The 21,651-nt window shown below is 39.2% G+C and overlaps 2 protein-coding genes across 19 annotated transcripts in view; one reads left to right on the forward strand and one right to left on the reverse strand.

Annotated features, from left to right (window-relative positions):
* The window catches only part of uimc1 (ubiquitin interaction motif containing 1), a 43,799-nt gene extending 31,991 nt beyond the window's left edge, over positions 1 to 11,808 (reverse strand). Inside the window, exons 1-19 of one of the 14 annotated variants that reach the window (XM_083564333.1) lie at positions 11,660 to 11,808; positions 11,299 to 11,508; positions 11,081 to 11,153; positions 10,854 to 10,978; positions 10,388 to 10,636; positions 9,838 to 10,284; positions 9,135 to 9,195; positions 8,764 to 8,882; positions 8,295 to 8,654; positions 7,449 to 7,661; positions 6,510 to 6,565; positions 6,304 to 6,425; positions 5,762 to 5,817; positions 5,402 to 5,663; positions 5,244 to 5,304; positions 4,920 to 5,028; positions 2,977 to 3,025; positions 2,091 to 2,136; positions 1,604 to 2,015 (exon numbers count right to left, since the gene is read on the reverse strand). In XM_083564333.1, coding sequence (XP_083420459.1) covers positions 1,832 to 2,015; positions 2,091 to 2,136; positions 2,977 to 3,025; positions 4,920 to 5,028; positions 5,244 to 5,304; positions 5,402 to 5,663; positions 5,762 to 5,817; positions 6,304 to 6,425; positions 6,510 to 6,565; positions 7,449 to 7,661; positions 8,295 to 8,654; positions 8,764 to 8,882; positions 9,135 to 9,195; positions 9,838 to 10,284; positions 10,388 to 10,636; positions 10,854 to 10,978; positions 11,081 to 11,153; positions 11,299 to 11,430 — 2,724 coding nt within the window. In that variant the 5' untranslated portion in view covers positions 11,431 to 11,508; positions 11,660 to 11,808 and the 3' untranslated portion in view covers positions 1,604 to 1,831. Of the gene's footprint in view, positions 1 to 1,603; positions 2,016 to 2,090; positions 2,137 to 2,976; positions 3,026 to 4,919; positions 5,054 to 5,094; positions 5,305 to 5,401; positions 5,664 to 5,761; positions 5,818 to 6,303; positions 6,426 to 6,509; positions 6,569 to 7,448; positions 7,662 to 8,294; positions 8,655 to 8,763; positions 8,883 to 9,134; positions 9,196 to 9,837; positions 10,285 to 10,387; positions 10,637 to 10,853; positions 10,979 to 11,080; positions 11,154 to 11,298 lie in introns of those variants that run through there. The other 13 variants (XM_083564332.1, XM_083564334.1, XM_083564330.1 and 10 more) reach the window with 13 other exon arrangements.
* Positions 11,809 to 14,697: 2,889 nt separating this feature from the next.
* Positions 14,698 to 21,256, forward strand: znf346 (zinc finger protein 346). Of its 5 annotated transcripts, none has more exons than XM_083564433.1 (7): positions 14,698 to 14,849; positions 15,196 to 15,299; positions 16,172 to 16,267; positions 16,736 to 16,895; positions 17,009 to 17,230; positions 18,065 to 18,164; positions 18,693 to 21,256. In XM_083564433.1, exons 1-7 carry the CDS (start codon positions 14,792 to 14,794, stop codon positions 18,835 to 18,837), a joined length of 885 nt encoding a protein of 294 aa, XP_083420559.1. In that variant the 5' UTR covers positions 14,698 to 14,791; the 3' UTR covers positions 18,838 to 21,256. The 5 variants fall into 5 exon arrangements, with proteins under 5 accessions (XP_083420559.1, XP_083420560.1, XP_083420563.1 ...); XM_083564434.1 differs by having other exon boundaries at positions 16,736 to 16,889; XM_083564437.1 differs by lacking the exon at positions 14,698 to 14,849 and adding an exon at positions 14,930 to 15,047.
* The last annotated feature ends 395 nt before the right edge of the window (positions 21,257 to 21,651 follow it).

Below are 21,651 nucleotides of genomic sequence, written 5' to 3' on the forward strand. Positions count from 1 at the left end.
ACATTTCTAGATAATGTATAAACGTGTGACATTTTTAATGATAGAAGGGTTAACATATTTAGTAGTATTTAGATTTTTCTTACTTTTTTTTTTGGCCAATAATTTCAGTAAATCACTTTAAAAATTAATGTCAACAGAACAATATTATTAATAAACTATATAATAAAAATATATATAAACGAATGAATAATAATTTACATGGCTGACTGTAAACTTATAACAGGGAAAGGCTGTTATAAGGCTGTATGTATCTTATGTATTGCAGGACCTCTAATATAATAAAAACAATAATTAAATAATCGTAAAGAGGATCAGCAATAACAATGACATCACATATATCAGAATTTTTCTGGTGCTGGATGTGAGAAAGTGTGTATCATATCCACACGCTGTAATTCCAATGAGAACCCCATGAAATGTGAAGTTAAAGTTTTGTGGCCGCCGCCATTTTTAAAACCGCCATTAAAAAATAATACGGCTGGCCGCTCGGTGGCGCTATTGCACACACAAACACAAGAATAATTTCATGGCATTTGTATCGTGATGCATCGTTATTAACATATTTGTAATTTGTAAATTACTTATGTATATTTAATTATAAGTGGATCTACTTTAATTGTTTAGGAAGTGACCAATATTTGATATGTAGATCGATTTCTCGTCGCTAAACTGTTTCTCTTAGCACTGCTGCTGCTACGTGAATATGACGTGTCGCATCACTGAGGAGGCGTGTCCTGAGAGTCACATAGAATACAGATTAACATGGCAGAGGTAGAGCTGTAACTTTCTCCAGACACAACAGGAGCACGTCTGGGTTTATTTCGTAAATTTTATTTTTTTTTGCACTACAAAAGTCCTGTTTGTGAAAAGGCAGAAGTCACTGAAATAAATTGACGATTTGCCGTCTGTCTGAACCAAATTAATAAAAGTTACCGTTCTGCACCATATTGAATTGTAGAGCATATTTCCTTTCACATTGCATCATATTACATTGAATGGCGTCGCGTTGAATCAAATGGAAATCAGATCGCAATGCATCCTAATAGCGGTGAATCGTTTTGCATCGCATCAGTCGCTGCTTCAGATGCGAATCGCATCAGCCACAGTTACGGAGATGCACATCGCTGTTTTATATATACAATCAAAGGTAGAGGTACATGTCTATGGATCCACTACCATAACATTTTCCCTTCACTTGAGCTAAGAGACCTGAAACTGTTCCAGCATGACGATGCTCCTGCACGCAAATCCAGCTCCATGAAGATCTGCTTTACATGGGTTGGAGTGGAAGATCTCCTGCTATTGACTGCACCCCAAGACCTCCTCACCTTCTCACTTACACCAGTACCTGACTTGACTAACACTCTTGTGGTTGAAGAAGTATAAATCTCTGGAGCCATACAAGCAATTTTTGGTAGAACATCTTTCCAGAAGAGTGGAGGGTAAACGGGGAACTAAATGCGAAAGGGGACGTTTAATAATATAGTTGAAAGCTCAAACCCAGCCGTCTTATTACTTACGACGAAAGTTTAGATGTTTACTTTCCGTCAAATCAAAAGTAAAAGAAAAATGAAAAAGAATATATACGATTATGCAAACGACCTCATTTTTATAAGGATTTTATGTTATAAAAGAAAACATTACACAGTCAGTATATCTACAAAATTCCGAACAAGGCACCTTAAATAATACATTGTTTAATTGAAGTAACTACAACATAGAAATAAAAAAAAATATATATGTGTATATATATATATATATATAGCGGCACATGAATTAGCCTTGGCATGAAAGCGACGTGATAATCGAAGTTCTGGAGCGTATTCTAATGCTATCTTTTAAATTTCCTCTTCCTCCCGAGTCTCTGGCTGGTCCTGTCCGTGTGCTGCTGCCGGAAGTCGATGAGGCAGTCCTTGATTTCGGAAATGGGAGTGAAAGATTTAAAGGGAGACGTGCTGACGGAATATGCCGGAGCTTGAGAATCCGCAGGCTTCGCTGAGGCGTCCGAATGGCTGCTGAGAAACACACACACATTCGTTTCAGTCTTAAGGACCCAGGAGGTCTTTGTTGTACCCGTGAACTTGACCTACCGATTGTTTTTGACTGCAGTATTAGACGGTCCGGCTCCACTGTCATCTGAAACGAGATCGGACGTTGTGTTTAGACGCGTTGAACTCAGACATTATTGGTGTAACATCAAAACTATTAAAGAAACAGTTTGACACAATCTGAACCATGCAACAGATTATAGACGATTATAACTAAAGTAGTGGCACATCAGATTTTTCTCCAGCCATATTTGGGTTCTTTCTCAAAATCTTTTGAAGGAACACAATTATACATCACATCTTTGGATGAGGTAGAATGAAATTCTCCCTCCACTTAAAGTCAAACCACCATGACGATGCCCCTGTGCACAAATCCAGCTCCATGAAGATCTGCTTTCCATGAGTTAGAGTGGAAGATCTCCTGCTATAGAGCTCTAAAACTTTTAAACACCTTTGGGATGAATGTGAACGCTGACTAACACCCATGTGGCTGAAAGAAATTTTACAAATCTCTACAAGCTCAATAATCTAGTAGAATATCTTCCCAGAATAGTGGAGGTTATAGTAAATAGAGGTCAACCGATAGTTGATTGCTGGATCTATCAGTAAATATCCATTCCGATAGTTTTTCCGGGTTGCGTGATACAGTACGAGAGCGGCCTCTGCAGGTGAATCGCTGACTGCACGTGTTAATTTGACTTCTTTTTTTATTAATTTTGGATGTAAAATTTAGCCAATTTTCTTGACCGTTTTTTTTTTTTTTTTGTAATAAAAGTTCAGCACTATTTTACATGGAGTGCTGTGTGTGTACGATCCGACCTATTAGGTATCGGTCGACCTCTAAGTATAACAGGAAATAGGGACTAAATGGGGAATGGAATATTAAAAAAGGCACACATATAGATGAAACTGGGTGGAGTGTACATACCTAGATGCACAGTTTCTGTCCTATTCAAAGCAGATAGCAAGCCGTTTCCCTAAAAGAAAAAACAAATAGAAATCTCAATGATGGTGCAAACTGGATTTGAAAGTGTTACAGGAACTAATATTATATATATATATATATATATATATATATATATATATATATATATATATATATATATATATATATAGAATGAAAAGAATTAATGCAATTTACTTTTTTATTATACTGATTAAATTGAGTAATCAAACCAATTGGCACAGATTAAATTGATTTAATACAATTAAATATATAGAAAAATGTTATTAATTAGTTGTTAGACCCCAGTGTGTGTCTTTACATTTAATATTTAATTTTCTAAAAACGTGTTTTACTTAACTGTTCTAATTATTTAATTTCTTCCAGCCTTCATTGATTCACTGCCTTGATATGCGGAATTGTCAGGATTTTCTCCTTATTAAGAAAAATTCTTGAAGCTGGGTATAAAACGCTAAAGAATCCGTAGCGCTACTGTTTGCCGTTAGCCGCTTCCTGGTTAGCGGCTAACCGCTAACACCAGCGCTATGGATTCTTCAGCATTTTCATGCATGCGCAAAACAAATCTTATTTCTGGTACTGTAGTCGCCACAGTAGCCATGTTTAAATGCAAAATATTTTTGTCATTTCGATTGCAATCATTCCGACTGAAAGATTCAGTGGACTGTTCACAAGACGTTTTCTAATCCAATATAGTGTTTGCATGTGCATGTTTGATCGGAATGACTTTGCGACATGCGCACATTAGCCCTACGGCCTGTCAACATGGAGTTCCATTATTTCTTATGCATGAATTTTTAGGTATACTACTGCTGGAAGGTTTGAGGAAAAGACGGGCACATGAGCTTTTTGGTGGCTGTGCATCTTTAAGGAGCATCTCAGTCCCACCCGTCCCTCCTCCGAGAAGCGTGTGGATGAAGGTCTGTAGTGAGGACTGGTGGGATGTTTTGCTGGAATTAAGTGGCCTGGAATGGACACTAAACTTTCAGAGGAGTCGCCAGTCATTCACACGACTGGTGGAAGGATTTTAGAGGGATTTATGGCCCCAGAAGACGAGACCGTCAGAAATCCAATTCCGTTGTGGCAAATTAATTCGGTGTTCACAAGAGCACAGTAAAAAAAAGAGGCGTGATATATATATATATATATATATATATATTACACACACACACACACACACTATCTCATTTCTCCACAGGTGCTATTCAGACATTTGGATGAAGTTTGCCTACAGCATAGGCTGTCGATTTTACTGCATTCTTCTTGAATGATATCAGCTCGAGTGAAAAACTCTCTGAAGTCCAATGCTACCAACTAGAATTCTGACTAAACCACAACAAACTAAAATCTTTCATTTGGTGGGTTTTCTACACACACAAAAAAGACACAGTGGAATCCACTTAAGGGGGTTTTAACACATTTATATGGCAACATAAAAAAAAAAAAAAAAAAAAAGGGTATATTACTTTTCTTTTAAAAGTCCCCGAAAAGTTTTTTTTGTCCTGCATAATCCAGGATCTTTAGGAATATAGAGTTTTAGGAATATATTGTTTCTATTTATTTAAATGATAGGATATTATTATATGTATAATATATGCTACGGAATATAAACGTGCTGTGATTTATGTGCTGATTGTTATATCAGCATTAGTCAATATTTAATGCCTCTCATTTTTCTTTAAATATTCGAATGCATTTGAAGCCAAAGAATAAAAAATTATCTGCTGCATCAGAGTTTTTCTTCCGCCGATCGCTTTTGGGCTTAACAAGAAGTATTGTGGCATTAAGTTGGCGTGCACACAGAAAGTCCATCTGTAAGACTGGAGTGTAACCCGACTCTGAATAATAGTGTAACTAGTGAACTTTGTGTAAATACCAACATGTGGTTTTTTTTCTCTCCAGATGTTTACCTGCTTGTGTCCGAGACTTTTCTGTCTAATGCACTGGTTCACATGTTGCGCGTACTCCTTCGTTACGATAAACTTTTCACATATGAAGCATTTCTCTCGCTGCTCCAATCTGATGGACAAAAAAAAAAAAAGGACTGTTACTTATTCAGATATTTAAAGTGATAAGAACCACCACATGGATGAAAAAAAAGATGAGTGTCCCAATACTTAAAAAAAAAAAAAAAAAAAAAAAAAAAAAGTTAAAATCCCAGATAATAACTTTGAAACTCTAAGATGGTTTTCAGTTGCACGGAATGAGATATGTGGAACGTGATACCTACTTACTTCTCAAATCTCACATCGTCTTCCGTCGCGGTTCTTCTTATGCTCTTCCGTCGAGCAATCCCTAAATACAGGGAAAACAATAGGGGAGTAGAAAAACAAGCTATAATTATATTCAATCATATCATTAAAAAATAATAAAATAAACACGACTTACTAACCTTGTGAAAGGTTCTCCTGCTGGTCCTGGGTGTGATCGTGGTCCTGCTCCTCTACAGAGCCGTTACAGTAGGCGGCATGCATCTCGATCTCACAGAGAGGGAAGAGGCGAGAGCACATGGGACACTCTACCTGAGAGGGAACAGACTCCCTCCATGATTGCTCCTCGCCCGAATGCTCCTGCTCCATCTTCTCTTCAGGTTCTGCTGGTGGCGCCGTCAGTTCATCCACCTCCATGATGTCAGTCTCTGCCTGCATCTGGGGCTGAAGGTAAGACAGAAAAATAATAATGATGTAATACTATACTTATGATAGTGTTCTTATGACTCAGCTCTGGAGCTGAAGTGTACTGAGAGGAGTACCTGTGTGGGACTGGTCACCATCAGCTCCGGTGTGTTGTCTTCACTCATCTGGGTTTCTTTTTATTTCAAGACAGGGGTAGAAAAAGCCAGAGAGAATGGGTCATGAAAGTCATTTTGAGGGCACGTAATGAAATACTTATTATAGCAAATTATTCTGGATGGTTATTCAGATCACTGGGATCACAGACGACATTAATTTAACTGGTTCTGGTTTTAAATCCACACTTCAGATTAGTCATGGATTAATCTAAACTCTTACATATGGCTTGCCAGGGTTGCCAGATTGCAATAAAAGAGGAAGCATCTATTGAGCACAGACAATAATAATAATAATTACACAATTATAATAATAGTTATAATGTTGTGCCTGAGCCGTGTGTGTGTGTGTGTGTGTGTATATCTATTTGAGTGTGAAATATATCCTACATTCATACAGTTCATCCGGGAAAGTATTCACAACCATTCACTTTTTTTCACATTTAGTTAAATTACAGATTATTCCAAAATGGATTCAATTAAATCACGTCTTGATAACGATGTACCTGGACACACGGCGCTCTCCGCGTCAAATCCTTCGTTCTGAACTTCTTCACCGTTCTCATCAGCCTCAGGCTGGATTTCAGTGTTTTCAAAATGCTCCTGAGAAACAGGCCTCCTGCAACTACTACACAGACATATGAGTTTAATAGCCAGACTGATTGGTTGTTCGCTAGACGTATTAAAAAAAACCGTTGCAGGTTATCGTTACCTGGAAGGTTTCGCTGAATTTGAAGGCTCCGCCTGCCTGAACGCCGAAGGTGATTTCTGCTGTGGAAGAGAAATAAAGTGTGTGTGGTATAAACCAAACAGATTCAATCATCTGAGCGCCAACTTGAGGTATGGTGTTAAACACAAAGGGGAATTCTTAGGGATAAATGATTAGTAAATTAATAGTTGAACATCGGAATATTAAAACTAATCGTAATAAACAATGGCTAAAAAGCCCTATTTGGTAAAGTAAATACTGTATAAACCCTCATCTAGAACTCTGGTCTGATTTTTGAGGATGTTGCCAGATATTTCTTAATGCTTCCTATATTCTAAAATGCATCTTATAACGTAAATATAAACCCTTATCCAAAACTCTGGTCCGATTTCTGAGGATGTTGCCAGATATTCTTCTATGCTTCCTATATTCTAAAATGCATATTATAACGTAAATATAAACCCTCATCTAGAACTCTGGTCCGATTTCTGAGGATGTTGCCAGATATTTATCTATGCTTCCTATATTCTAAAATGCATCAGCTACTCATAACATTTATCAGTTACCAATTTTTTAATAAAATATGAGTGATGAGTCTGATTTTCAAAGTCCAGGATTCTGAATGGCGTGGCAGGAAAACGCTCGCGTAAGCAGAAGAGGGCAGACAGCGCTCCTGGAACGCAGAAGGTTTCAGAAAGGTGTGTCATCCTACAGGATTGACGTGTCTCAGATCGTTTTGGAAAAGTGGAAAAGAGGATTATTACACTATATGGACAAAAGTATTGGGACACCGGAATTTTCCAACCGTATGTGATTCTACGACCAAATGGTCTTTTGATGTGCTAGCATGAAAATGTTCTCTTTCATGAAACTAGGAGGCCCAAACCTGTTCCAGCGCAACCACACGCCAAAATCTACATCCCAGTAAAAGTGTATACGCACCCCGAGCTCCGTCTCCGGAGAGGACACGACGACGTACGTCTCCCGTTGTCCGTCCTCTGCTTCTTCTTCCGACCGAGGTTGAGACTCGTCCATCTCTTTCTGTTTCTCTCGTTCTTCCTCGTCTCGCTCGTCCTCCTCCTCCTCCAGAAGCTGAGGGGCTCTGTGGCGCTTCAGTCTCCTGCTATGTGCTCTCTCTATCGGGCATGGGAACACCTTCGTGAAGAACACCACCAAATGTTTAGGCGTTTTAGAGGATTTGGGTAGTGTGCGCACAATTATGATAAAAACAAAAGATCCATTTGTAGATGAGAGAGAACTTCATTGAAAAACAGCTCGTTTGCATATGGCGACGCCCACAAAACTCCTTATATGGTCATGCACACGGAGAGCTGCAAGGATTATTTGAACAATCAGGGTAAATTGGAAGCTGTTTTGACTCTCAGTGATTTAATGTTTCTTTTCACTTCGTTATTAAAACTCACACAGATTATATTTAATGCTTTTCTTGAACAAAACATTTACCATAGTCCTCGTGTTAGTGAACTAGCATGAGGCTTTGATAAACGCTGTATAAGTCGCTATAAATAAGACAATAAACACAATTTGAGTCGACAATTTGAGTTGCGCACTAGTCCATACAGATACTGTTATGGGACTTTCACAAATACCGAATTTTTCCGTGCAAACCCCTCGTACGAACTTCGCACCTCGCTCACTAATTGTGTGTGAAAACTCTTGTAAACGTGTTTGATGATGGGAGGCCACATTACACCATGCACTTAAACTTCCTGAGTCATTTCAGAAGGAATACCAGCTTTCTTACAAGGTATGAAAGGTTTAACTCACGGGAAGACCCCAGTCCACTTTGTGCAATAGCTGTCTCTGGGCTTCTTTCAGGCTCTTTTCGTACACCTCCAGCTGAGTGAGAATGACTCGGGTGTAATCATCCGGGCTTTGCCCCTTGGGGCAAAATGGAACTCCCCAGTAGTAGGAAACGAGGCCTTCGTCTTTCCCCGTCGGTGTGAGTTTAAAGTCAGCAGACTTTCTCAGAGCTTTGGTCTGCTCAGATGCTTGGGAATTGGATTTATTCTGAAATGTTGAGTTTTTAGGAGGTGAAGAGGAGGTGCATGGTTGCGTTGGCGAGAGCTTCGTTTGGCCGGCGCGTGAAGAACGGTCCTGAGGGAAGACTGGGCTCGGAGGAATAATCTGTTTTAAAAAAATAATAATAATTGCTTCACTTAAAACACATTTCACTTTTGTGGATTAATTGCGATCCGTGTGTCAAACCAAACCTCCACACGAATACAATAAACACCTTGTCGTTTTCTTCATCTTCTTCGTCGTCGTCAGACAAATGAAGGACCATGTGACTAGTGAACTCATCCAAAGATTTGGAGTCTGTAGAGGAAGACACTTTCAAGTCTGGCGCTCGGTCTGCAAACCAAAACAAAGAGCCGATTTCTATTTAATTAAGCAGAAATCCGACTTGAAATCTATCAAAACCTGTTACATTGTTTGTATGGAACCATCGCACAGGAAGCCCAAGAACTTGGCAGGCCCTGTCGGCAGGAACCAGTCGCTCTGTGTGGTGCCTATGTGCTGCAGGACACTGCTCAGTTTTGCAGCCACGCTGAAAACACCACACACACACACACACACACACAGCAAATAGAAAAAAAGCTCTACCTGGCACCGTGCTCAGAGAACCTTCACCTTCATCCTTCACCTGTCTCAGCTTCACAAAGTCCTGTGATTTAAAACCAAAGATCATGAAGTTAAACAGATTTAAAGATGTGACCTTTCTAGACATATGATCAAAAGAATTTGCATGGACACCTAATTTAAATATTTGAGTCATTATTTATTCGTACAACACAGCAGTTGAATTCTCAAATCTGATTGGCTGGAGATCAATAACAGAAAATAACATGGGACTGCCTGCTAGTATTATTATTATTTATTATTTATTATTATTATTATTTGAAATGTATTTATTTTGCCTACTAATGCTCGATTAGTTTATTAGTTTAAAATCAAAACATTTGCGTTATGTTGGTTTAAACAATAATCTAACGAATAATTACATTCGTACTTTTTGTACATACATAATGTACATTTTCAAAATATGCAAATGTAGGGGGCGTGGTTTGGGGGGGCCGCTGTTCTATGGAATAACTAATAATGACAGCTGTAATTCGGCTCACAGGTTTATATTAATTATTTAATTATTTAATTAATTATTATTATTATATTCTATGAACAATGTCTATAGCAACCCATGGAACATCTTCAGTATGTTCTCCAGCTGTGAAGAATCTTATTATAATTGTAAAAAAAAAAAGTATATTGCATTGATTTAATTGATTCTATTCTATTTTTATGGACAAACCTCAGGCACCGGGACGTGTGAAGTCCCCGGAGCTTTCCTGCCGTGCGAAGAGCTTTTCGAGGAATCTCCTTTTTTATGGCTTGAAGATCCTCCTAACACGTCTTCGGGTTTGCGTACGTTGTCTGTAAAGCTGCTGTGAGAAGTGCAATCGGTAAATGTGCCCCGTGATAACTTGGTGCATCTTTTAGAGTCAGTTTTGAGGAAAACAGGGCTTTTGGGGGCAGGTGGACTGGACTCTGAGCGCTCAGGACTGGTTAAACCGAGCGAGCTGTCGTTTGTATGCGGGAGGTTCTTTGAGGAGCTGCTGGTGCTCAGGAGGTTGGGGTTCAGCCTGACGCTGCAGTCACGAAGGAAGACGGGGGACATTTTGAGTGCAGAGTCACTCTGTGAAGAGTCAGGGGTTTGTGCAGTGACTTCCTGTTTCACCAGAAGTGAAGAGTGGGATTCCTGTTAAATAGGAGAAAGCAGACATCGTTATTCAAGGCTACGAAGTCAAATCAGTAATGAAGTCTTGATCGCTAAACAATCAGATCGGTGCAAAGTGACTGACTTGTGAAGGCACCGAGGGAATGGTCGGACTTGGAGGTGAAGGCTGTGACGAGGTCTTCTGAGAGAGATCAGGCATTGGCGGCAGAGACGTTTGTGCCTCTGAAACGTCTTCATCACTCCCACCGTCCTTCTCAAGTTTGTTCGAAAAGGAGAGCTTACTCCGAACGTGTGCGGTCACAGTGTCCCGGTCTTGATGAGGCTTCGCAGCAGACCTGATTCGCTTGGAGCAGGTTTCTGAGATGCTGCTGACCTGGAAGACAGAAGCAAGACCACCTTTAAAACTTTGCTCAGAGTGGGAGTCAAAAGATCCAGAAGTGTAATGTGACCACGGCACCAGGCATCGTAACACAATTCAATGGAAATTGTGGCTACTTTTTTTTCAACCTTCCAGAACGGGAATCCTGTCATTCGGGATCTAATAAACAACGGAACGGCGATCCGAGCGAGAGACAGCCAGACGATCTCACCTGCAGACTTTCAGCGATGGCTTTTCTCATGTCGGCGTCTTCCACTTGTTCTCTCCGGCTCGCACTGTTCGCCTCTTGCTCGCTGAGTCTCAAAGCCAGGTCCAGCATCTCATCCTCGGTCATGTCTGGTGGCACAAATGCAATGCTTTTTTTTGAGAACACTTTTACCTCATAATGATTCATGACCAGGTCTGTGATGGATCTTATGGAGGTGTCAGAGGAAGGACCTTGCATATGTGTCTTCTCTCTGTCTTGGCGTCGTGCTGCTCTGGAAGTCACTTTTAGGGGACAATCTTCTTCCTGTTGTGTTAAAACACACACACACACACACACACACACACACACACACACACACACACACACACACACACACAGCCGTCAGATTCTTCAGAGGTTCATTCTTACTGAACACACACACACACGGTATGTCGAGTTCACACGCCACCTCTTCATCATGCTCGGAGTCGGAGATGATCAGAGCGGTGTCCTCCTCCTCCTCGTCGTCGTTGTCTTCACCTCTGCGACGAACTTTTCTCCTCCTTTCACTCGGACCTGAGCATCGTTTCCTCCGAGGCATACCTTCTATAACAATCAACTTCACCCTCAACACTTAGCAGGAACCGAGCTGGCTAAACATCTTCACCTCCACCCCGACCTAGCACAACATTAGCCAGAGGAACTAAATCACCCTTATAATAATTATTTCTCCTCGAAATTGCAAAAATATCTCCAAAATACGATTGCTTATTTATATTAACTACATAACTAGCTCCTTTCCTTTAAGTAAACACGTTATACACCCTTACCTAACTACTTTCTGGGCCCAAACACTGATATATACTTCTGTACTTGGTAGTATGTATAAAAAGCAGGCTGCCTGCTTGCTACCGTACTTTGTATCCATACTAGCTAGTACGGTAGAAAGCGGCCATTTTGAGTCACGTGACACACAAACGGGGCGGGGGAAGGGAGTCTCACTAACGCGCGTTTTTTCTTTTAGCTTACGGCTAACAATATGGAAATATAACACGATATATTTTTATATTTATTATATTTGAATAAAAAAAAAGAGTTGAGATAATTGTATATGGATACGTGTGTGTATAGAAGTGTATATTACGAAAAATATCAGACATTATGTTTTTTTTTTTTTTATGATGCCTTTTTGCTTTAGTCGCTTCTCTTATGTTTATCTGGCAACCCTACCCCTTGTATAACCCCTAGGCTTCTATACGATTCGGTACAATTCCGATACGATATTTGACGATATCACATAATCTGCTAAGACACGATATCACGATATAGTTTTGTGTAGAAGTGTTATTTTACTTTTACTTAAGTATGTCTTACTTAAGTATGTTTAAGTAAGAAGAATTTTGAGGATGAAGCCGCTAGGAAGGAGGAAAAGAGGAAGACCAAGATCCGCTTCTTTGCAACCGAAAGATGTTTTGTTTGAAGTATTGTACTTAAATAAATTTTTAAATCATATCCATTACTAAACTGAACTTAACTACATTACTACATGCCAAATTTAAGAAAGAAAGATGAAGCCAGACCAGACAGACATCAGTGATGTGGACAAAGCTGAAAGACGAAATGCCGTGGAATCGGAAGATGTTCGATGCGTGCGCTCATTGTCTGAATTCTGAAACTGCATCATAAATTACTTTATAACAGGAGAATTTTTGTGCATAACTCACATTAGACTCAGTCATGGAATTTTTTTTTTGTTGTTATTGCACTTTAATTTGTGAAGGTGTTCCCTCAATTAAAAATTAGTTTAAAATTTATATTCCCGGAGTAAATTTTAAATGAGCTACCTTTAACTTCATTTTACTTTTTCTTACAGGGCAAAGCAAAATGTAATTAAAGTAACAGTGCTTTAGCATTACAACATACTACAGTCCAATACCGTACCTCAGCACTCATGCAGCCCCAGACCATGATGCTACCACCACCATGCTTGACACAACTTTCTTGGTTCTCCTCACCAGGGCATCTTCACACATGCTGGACACTAGCTAAACCAAACAAGTTTATCTTCGTCTCATCAGACCACAGGACATGGTTCCAGTAATTCATGCTCTTTGACAGGTTTTCTTCAGCAAACTGTTTGCAGGATTTCTTGTGAGCAGCTTCAGAAGAGGCTCCTTCAGGGATGACGGCCTTTAAACAGACTTTCTGCAGTGTGTGTCATACGGTCTGACTCGACTTCTTTGATGGACCCTTGCGAGGTTCCTTCCGAGAGGAACCCGTCTTGGAAAACCTCTGTATGACCCTGACCACTGTACTGTAACTCAGTTTCAGGGTGATACTGATCTTCTTACAGCCTTGGCATCTTTTTGTAGAGAAACGATTCCAATTCTCGAATCTTTAGAGAGTTCATGAGGTGCCATGTTGAACATCTAGTGGTCAGTATGAGAGAATTGGACTATATTTGAGTTTTGTAGTATCGTTTCTTGAAAAGATATAATGAAGTGGTTGCTGAAATATGAGAGGTGAACTCACTTTTGTGTGTGTGTATATATATATATATATATATATATATATATATATATATATATATATATATATATATATATATATATATTATATATATATATATATATATATGTTTAACAAATAAAGTACACTAAAATGTTGAGCAAGTACACAAAAAAATATATACTGTATGTTTCTTGACTAGAGCAAGTCTCTTGGTTTTTCCTTCCCGGTACCGGTCCTCATGAGAGCCTGTCATAGCATCAACACAGCAGAAGAGACTTTCTTGGGCCAAGAAACACAATGAATGGACGTTAGATCAATAGAAAGCTGTCCTTTGGTCTGGTCAATCAAAAGTGTTTCTTTTAGAAGTACAGATGGTAAACAGACCGTTCCTGAATGTGTGGTACCAACAGTGTGAAGCATGGCAGTGGAGGTGTGGAGGTGATTTGATAGTTTAGTTTATTGTCATATGCACAGTAAAGAAACATTTCCCCCACACAATGAAATTCTTCCTTTGCTGTCCACAGTGAATGGCACAAAAATAAATAATATATAACCAAAGAAGCATATGAGAAATTGCTAGTGACACTATTAGTGTTTGACCAGCATGTCTACCACAGCATTCAACAGCTACATGCAATCCAATCTGGTTTGTACATAGTGGGACCATTCTTTGTTTTCCAACAGGACAATGACCCCAAACACACCTCTAGGTTATATAAGAGTTATTTGTTGAAGTAGGACGGTGAGGGAGTGCTGCATCAGATGATCTGACCTCCACAATCACCTGGTCTAAATCCAGCTGAGATGGTTTGGAATTAACTGGACTGGAAAAACACACACATATGATCTTTAGGGGTCGTATATCCGCATAATGAAACTGAATTAAATTACCGGTGTATTAAAGGGTATTCATGGGTATTTGGCAGCCTTCTGTCAAACCGTATTGTGTAGTTGATAGTTTTCATGTACAGATGATTTCCCCTCTCTTGCATGTTGTTCATATTTTATTGACGAAAACATGCTGTTCAAAATGCATGCTAAAATATACCCTAGGGTAATATTTAGATGAATAATTGCTAAATAATCAAAGAATAAAGAACTGCATTCTGCTACCAGGAATAATTCTTTATACACTCAAGATTTTTAATGTCATTGTTTGTTGTTTAAAGATAGTATTTCAGCTATTCCCGGACCAATCAGAGAAATTTAAATGTAAAAAAAAAGGGGTTAAAAACAAACAAACAAGCAGAATACACCACATCTTTTTTCTTCTTTATTAAACGTAATTTTATTTTCAAGCTACAGTATTTCATATGTTGCACGTGTTAGATGCGAACAACAAAGCGCATGCGCAAACGATTGTACCGCTCAGCTAATCACAACGGAGGAGGAACGATTAGACGGAATGCGGGTGGGGAACATAGCGTACAGCACACCGCCTTTTGTTGAACATGGCGACCCGAGGACCGAATGGAGATCTTCCTTTTTTACCTTCAGGGGCAGCGGAGGGTAAATAACCACACACGCTTTTACAGCCAACATAATATAAATTAAACTTTAATGCACGACCTGTAAAATTATAGGTGAGCTGGGGGTTTAATTGAGCGGAGGGTAATGTACCACACGAAAGCTGGCTAGCCTGTTAGCATGAAGCTAGTAACGGAGACACCACAAGGTCGCTGCGCGGTTCAGTAACGTGTCTGTGGGGTATTCACGGTTTTATTTAGATGTAAGCAGTAAAAGAAGACGTGCAGAGAAAGTAAAATCGAGCCGCTTGTAGGAATAAATGGAGTAAATGTTATTCCTGCTGCTTATTCTGTTTTTATTCAACAAGTAAATTTTTTTCTTGTTTCAGTGAACCGAATGATTCAGGAGAACGGCGATCTGTTTTCCGAGTCTCAGTGTCGGGTGTGTAACGCGGTCCTCATCTCCGAGTCCCAGAAACTCGCACATTACCAGGTAAAAACCTGCTTTATATTTCACCACGATGAGCCCAATGTGTGTGTGTGTGTGTGTGTGTGTTCAGGAATCGGTTCGCTCTAGATTGCTCTGTAACGTGCGAATCGATTCACGGACTCGGTTTATAGCGTCCATTCAGAGTGCAGTTAATAGAGTCGATTCACAATACCGATTCATGGAGTCAATGTATAGTGTTGATTCACAGAGTCGATTTAAAGCGTCGATTCAGGGACAATACATATTGCAGATTTATGGTGCTAATACTGTAGTGTCGATTCACGAAGTTGATTCATTGCGCCGATTAAAGGAGTCGATTTAGAGTCGATGCATTGATTCAATTTGCACTTTTATTCTTGGGCTGCAACAAAATTATTTAGATTATTTTGACGATTTTTTTTTACTAATCATCTATCTATCTATCTATCTATCTATCTATCTATCTATCTATCTATCTATCTATCTATCTATTTTTTATTTGTTGTTTTGTTTAAAACAACTATATAAAACCCCTTTTCAGTGTATTTATGTATAGAAGTCTAATTGTAGTGGCTGCTTGTCCTTTGTCTCGCGTTTAATATAAAATGTTCTGATGACTTGGGACACAAACTTTTTCCTGCTGTCGGTTTGCCTGCACTCTCCTCCATTTCTCAAGCGACTGTGTTACCTTTCCGTTACGCTAACCTGTAACTTGAGCAGCCCAACTAATCGATAGCGACATTCGATGACGACAAATTTTATTATTGATTATCGTTTTATTGATTAGTTGTTTCAGCCCTAGTCGATTCATAGTGTCTCATCATTAAGTCGATTCACAGAGTCGACTCAGTGCTGATTCACAGTGCCGATTCATTCGTTGTGCTTTATGTCTCCAGAGCAAGAAACATGCAAGCAAAGTACGACGCTACATGGCGACCCATGAGGATGAACCGTTTGCAAAGAGATTCAAATCCTCGTCACATGATGCAGAAGTAAGGGAGTGACTTTAATTTTATTTATTACAGAGTTCATTTGATGGCACAGTTCTCTCCTTCTCCTGTGCTCTACTCCACCTCAAAGCACCGAGCGTCTGATGAGTTATGACTCGTATAATTAGTCAACTCCTGCAAGACAAACTAAATGTAAAAGCTATTTTTTTTAATCTTTTTTAGATGTTGTGCAGCTGTTTCAGCTCCCTATTCAGCACAGTTAGTGTTTTTAAATGAAACTGCAAGAATAAAGTCTATTGGGGCAGGTACCATGCTGCCCCATATTTGGGACAAATGCAGTGAAGTGATGTGCTGGTTATTTTCCGATTTGCAAGAAATAAAAAATACAAACGAATCCAGAATCAATCAGGATACAGACCTGAGTAATCGAGTCGAGTGTTTAAGTGACGCCACTGGATTTATGTATGTTTACTTGTATGTTTACTTGTATGATGATCTTGTTTCCTGCAGAGTGGCGAGGTCTTGCAAAGTGATGGGGATAAATACAAATCCTGCCTCGTGTGCAACATGAACTTTTCGTCCGCAGTAGTGGCCCAATCTCACTACCAAGGCAAAGTACACGCCAAGAACATTCGGTTAAAAAGCTTCGGCGTGCAGGCACCTGGTAAAAGTACGACCCGGTTTGGTCGGATCCTTATCTCTATATTAGGAATTCAGATATTGCATTTGAAACCGTGTTTTTATTTTATTTTTTATTAAATAAGTGTGTGTTCCTGTTTTCAGTCGCAGCCATACCTCAGCCGACTGTAAAAGTGAAGAAGCTTGATGTACAGAGTAACGAAGGAAAAGGCCTCGCTGCTTCTGACCCGAACCGATTCTGCAACATCTGTCAGGCTTCTTTCAACAATCCAGTGATGGCTCAACAACACTACAGTGGCAAGAAGCACAAAAAACATCTGACCAAGCAGAAACTCATGGAGACCTTCGGGCCTTCCACCACACCAGGTGAGCAGCATGGGGAAGGACCATAGGGTGGGTAGCGTATCTGAAATTTCCTTTAATAAAACGATGTACAGACACTTAAACATAAGTTTAAAATAATACGTTGCATACTTTCGACTGACCAAAAGGTCGGCTATACTTGCAGTCGCCTTTAAATCGAGCAAAAAACCATGAGATTGAAAATCATTTGTTGCATTTGATCTTGGTGTGAATTCACATTTTTTACAATTACTGATACGATTCACCCCCGTTAGGATTCAGTGCGATCTGATTTCCATTCGATTCAACACAACGCTTCAATGTCATTTCTTTGGTACAGACAGACAGACAGACAGACAGCAAATCAAGTGTCTTCTGACAATCACAAACAGGCCTTTTTAGTGCAAAAAAGATTAAATAAAAAGTTATTTTCCTGTGCTATCTCCAGGAAAATGCAGCTCTACCTCTGCCATGTTAATCTGTATTTTATGTGACTCTCAGGACACGCCGCCTCAGTGCTGCGACACGTCATGTTCACATAGCAGCAGTGGTGCCGAGAGAATGTGCTCGAGATTTGCTGACTTTTTAAATGATAAAAAAACGTGCGCATCTACTAATAATTATATATAAATAAATCGTTTTTTATTGTTGTAAATATGTTCAAAACGATGCTTCGCGATACACCGGCCAACTTGCAAACGTTTTTAAATCGATGCATCACATCATTAACTTTGTGTGTGTGTGTGTGTGTGTGTGTGTGTGTGTGTGTGTGTGTGTGTGTGTGTGTGAGAGATTTTACAATCCTACATAATAATCTTTGAGTACGATGAGAGTGATTGTTAATCTTTCTCCTTTCAGCCTCTACAGTAAAAGGCTACCCGTGTACCATGTGCAATATCGAGCTCAATTCCGTGGAACAGTACCAGGCGCATATCAGTGGCGCCAAACACAAGAACCAGTACGTATACGCTCACTCTATAAGTAAAGTCAGGTACTGATGAAGGGCGAGAAGGTGAGCAGGTCTGGGGTGCAGTCAGTGTTCACATTCATCATCTTCAATATGCTCTCCAGCAGGAGATCTTCCACTCCAACCCATGTAAAGCAGATCTTAATGGAGTATGCTTTGTGCATTGAGACATTGTCATGCTGGAACAGGTTCAGATCCCCTAGTTCAAGTGAAAGGAAAATTTCATGCACCACATGACACAAAGGCATCCTATACAATTATGTGCCTCCAAACATTGGGCTAAGCGTTTGGGGAAGTACCACATATGTCTGGAAAGATAAGGTGTCCCAATACTTTTGACAATGTAGCGTAGGTTGGGTATAAAAAGCTCAATGTAGCCGACATCATGTTTCTTTTGCAGATGATTTTATATATTTTTTATAATATATATATATATATATATATATATATATATATATATAAGTACACGTTTACTGACTTTTCTGTTTTCTTTTCTTTTTTTTCTTCATTGCCTACCAGCATTCGACTCAAGGAAGGTGGCAATTCCACCGTGAGCCCTTTGGGGAAAAAAAAGCCGGACTATGTGTACGGATATAACCAGCAGCAGCAAGTCCAGGAGGACTGGGGCAGTTTAAAGCAGGACTATGAGTCAGGAGGCCTGTAAGGCCCTGACCCGCCCCGGCCCGCCACGACCCGACCCACCTCACCTCTCCTTCATCACCAACTACACGACAAGCTGCTTCTGTTAATGAAAAGGCGACATTTTCCTTTCACTACACCAGATCTCGCTCTAACATCCGCTCTTTATATCGTATACGGTGTTGTCACTCTGAGGTAGACGATTAACCTTCATACTAATGTTTATATATATATATATATATATATATATATATATATATATATATATATATATATATATATATATATATATATATATATAATATAAAAATAAATAAGAGCATAATCTTATAGTAATACGTTAGAGTTCAAAGGTTTCCTGAAACGAAGCTGTATAACGACTGAAATTATTCCTGGAAGTTCAGCATAGTTTTTATTTTTCCTTCCCTCCCTGCTGTACTTTGGTCTTCTGAAACCGGAGTTGTGCAAGAGTTAAATTATTTAATAATTAAAAAAAAAGGAAAGTTCTCGTTTTACCTTTGTTTACTCTTAAGCTTTGTAGATTTTATGTTCTGTTTTGTAAGAGCTTCGTGTTTTGATCTTTTTATTTTTTATTTTTGTCTTGTTCATGTTTTATGTTAATGTGACGTCATTGCTATATTCGTCCAATAGGGAGCAGTAGAGAGCTGTTGTGTTTTTTTATTTTGAATTTTTTTTTTTTTTTGGGGGGGGGGTCACGTTTCATCACTGTGTGTGTCTGTGTACATGCACACCGAGGTGTCAAAATTGAACAATTGCTTGTTTATCTTTTTTAATGTCTTTTTTTTTTTTCTGTCCTGTTTCGTGCAGGATTCTGCTGATGACATTCAGACTTAAAAGAGGGAAGAATATTTTTAAGAGTGTGTTTGTGTGTGTACACTGTTTTGCTTATGGGGTACCAATTGCTTTCACTAATCTCTAGTTACAGTATGAATCGCAAAAGAATCGTAAGTGCACAATATCATGATATTGATATTGTATTGGTCAGCCTTACAGCAGAGTCGTCCTTGTTGAGTTCTGTTACATTTTATAGACGGGAGTTTGTGGACATCTGATGATAAGCTGGGTTTGAGCATTCCATTCCACATTTTAGTGTCCATTTGTTTTTATAATGAGCTCCACTCTTCTGGGAAGATGTTCCACTAGATTTTGTGGAGATTTAAGGCTGTTAGTAAAGTCAGCCTTAGGTGAGGAGGCCTGGAGTTCAGTCAAAGTTTACATTCATGGTGTTCTATAGGGTTGGAATGCTATAGCAGCAGATCTTCCACACACTTTCTGCTCATGGAAAGCAGAGTTTCGTGGTGCAGGCTTTGTGCACAGGGGCATTGTCATGCTGGAACGGGTTCATGTCTCCAACTTTGTGAAAACCACATATGGCTCATTGGAAAGTCAGGTGTCCCAGTACTTTTGTCCATGTATTGTGTGTGTGTGTGTGTGTGTGTGTGTGTGTGTGTGTGTGTGTGTGTATGAATATATATATAATGTATGTATTATTTAATACAAATAAGCAGCAGCTCAACCCAAAAACACGTGTACACACACCTCACAGGCTTTTGCTAGAATCTCGCATTTAAGGAAGAAGTCATCAGTACGACTCTGCATGTCTCGTTTTGATTTCTCGTGCTGTATTTGTGTTCGTACGTCATGCTGAAGGGCGAGTTCACTCGTCTTCTCCCAAGGTTATATATGGACCGACGTATACACCGTTAAATGTAGCAGGACCTTTCGATAGTATTCTCCGATAGCGTGGACTCAAAGCGTGCTCAGGCGGAGGTGCAGGATTTTCCCAGAGTCGGAATCAAAAGTAAATTCTCATTTTAGTTTGTGGGGACTGTGGGAATTTCCTCTGAAGGGGCCTGAAATTGTATTTTTATTGATTTTTTTTTTTAACATAAATAATAAAAAAATTAATAAATAGTGAAACGACAATTTCTCGAGACGTATTAGTGTTAAGAGTTAAATGCAAAAGCAGGACCTCGAGGTGGTCCATGAGTTTTATCATCTGGGTTTTTTTTTTTTAACAAAAAATTATTTGCTGCTTCATCCACCAGAGTTCTTCTGTAAACAAAATAATGACTACTAACCCTTTCCACTGTACTATTAAATACCAGGCCTAGTTCTGTAGGATATTAACATACACTCCTGGCAATGTGAAAGGCTTGTTTCGTCAACAGAACCGACCATGTTGCATCATCAGAGAAATTTATCGTACAGGAAACAAATGCACAGATGTTCGATTAAAATATAGGGCTGTATAAAATGCTGCAACGAGAAGAAAAAAAAAAAGTGCTGCGTTGCCTTATGGGTCACGTATTAGCGTAGTGTCATGATGTGTTGTTTTTATTTTTATTTTGGTAATACATTGTGAACACCGATTAGTCTGTGTTTTTTTTTTTGTTCAGTAAATTGTTTTCAGAAAAAAAAAATTGCTTTTTGGTGTTTTTTTTTTTTTTTTTTTCACTTTGAACAGGTCTTTTTGGTTTCGTCCTCTAGATGGCACCATTGGCTTCTAATGTAAATGTCATGCAAAAATGCTATGATGTTATATGATGTGATTGACCCACTGTGTGTGTGTATGTGTGTGAATGGATAAACCACCATAAACCACCTAACATAATTCAAACCCAAACCCCCCCTTTCATTTAGGCCTCAATGGTGCATACCATCACTGCAATAAAAGTGAATGAAGCCTGCTTTTTTTGGCACAGGTACACTTCCATTCATAAAAACGCAGAGAGGAGGGCTGCAGTGTTTTCATTGATAAGATCTATTTACTTGAAGATAGGAGGAGAAGGAGGGTGGCCTGGTTTGTACTGTGTGA

The sequence above is a fragment of the Silurus aristotelis genome (assembly GCF_946808225.1).
Source record: "Silurus aristotelis genome assembly, chromosome: 16".
Classification (NCBI taxonomy): domain Eukaryota; kingdom Metazoa; phylum Chordata; class Actinopteri; order Siluriformes; family Siluridae; genus Silurus; species Silurus aristotelis.

Coding starts and splice junctions, on each gene's coding strand:
- znf346 (XM_083564433.1), top strand. CDS start 14,792: ATGGCGACCCGAGGACCGAATGGAGATCTTCCTTTTTTACCTTCAGGG. Junction 16,268..16,735: donor CCTCGTCACATGATGCAGAA/GTAAGGGAGTGA, acceptor TGTTTCCTGCAG/AGTGGCGAGGTCTTGCAAAG. Junction 18,165..18,692: donor GGCGCCAAACACAAGAACCA/GTACGTATACGC, acceptor ATTGCCTACCAG/CATTCGACTCAAGGAAGGTG.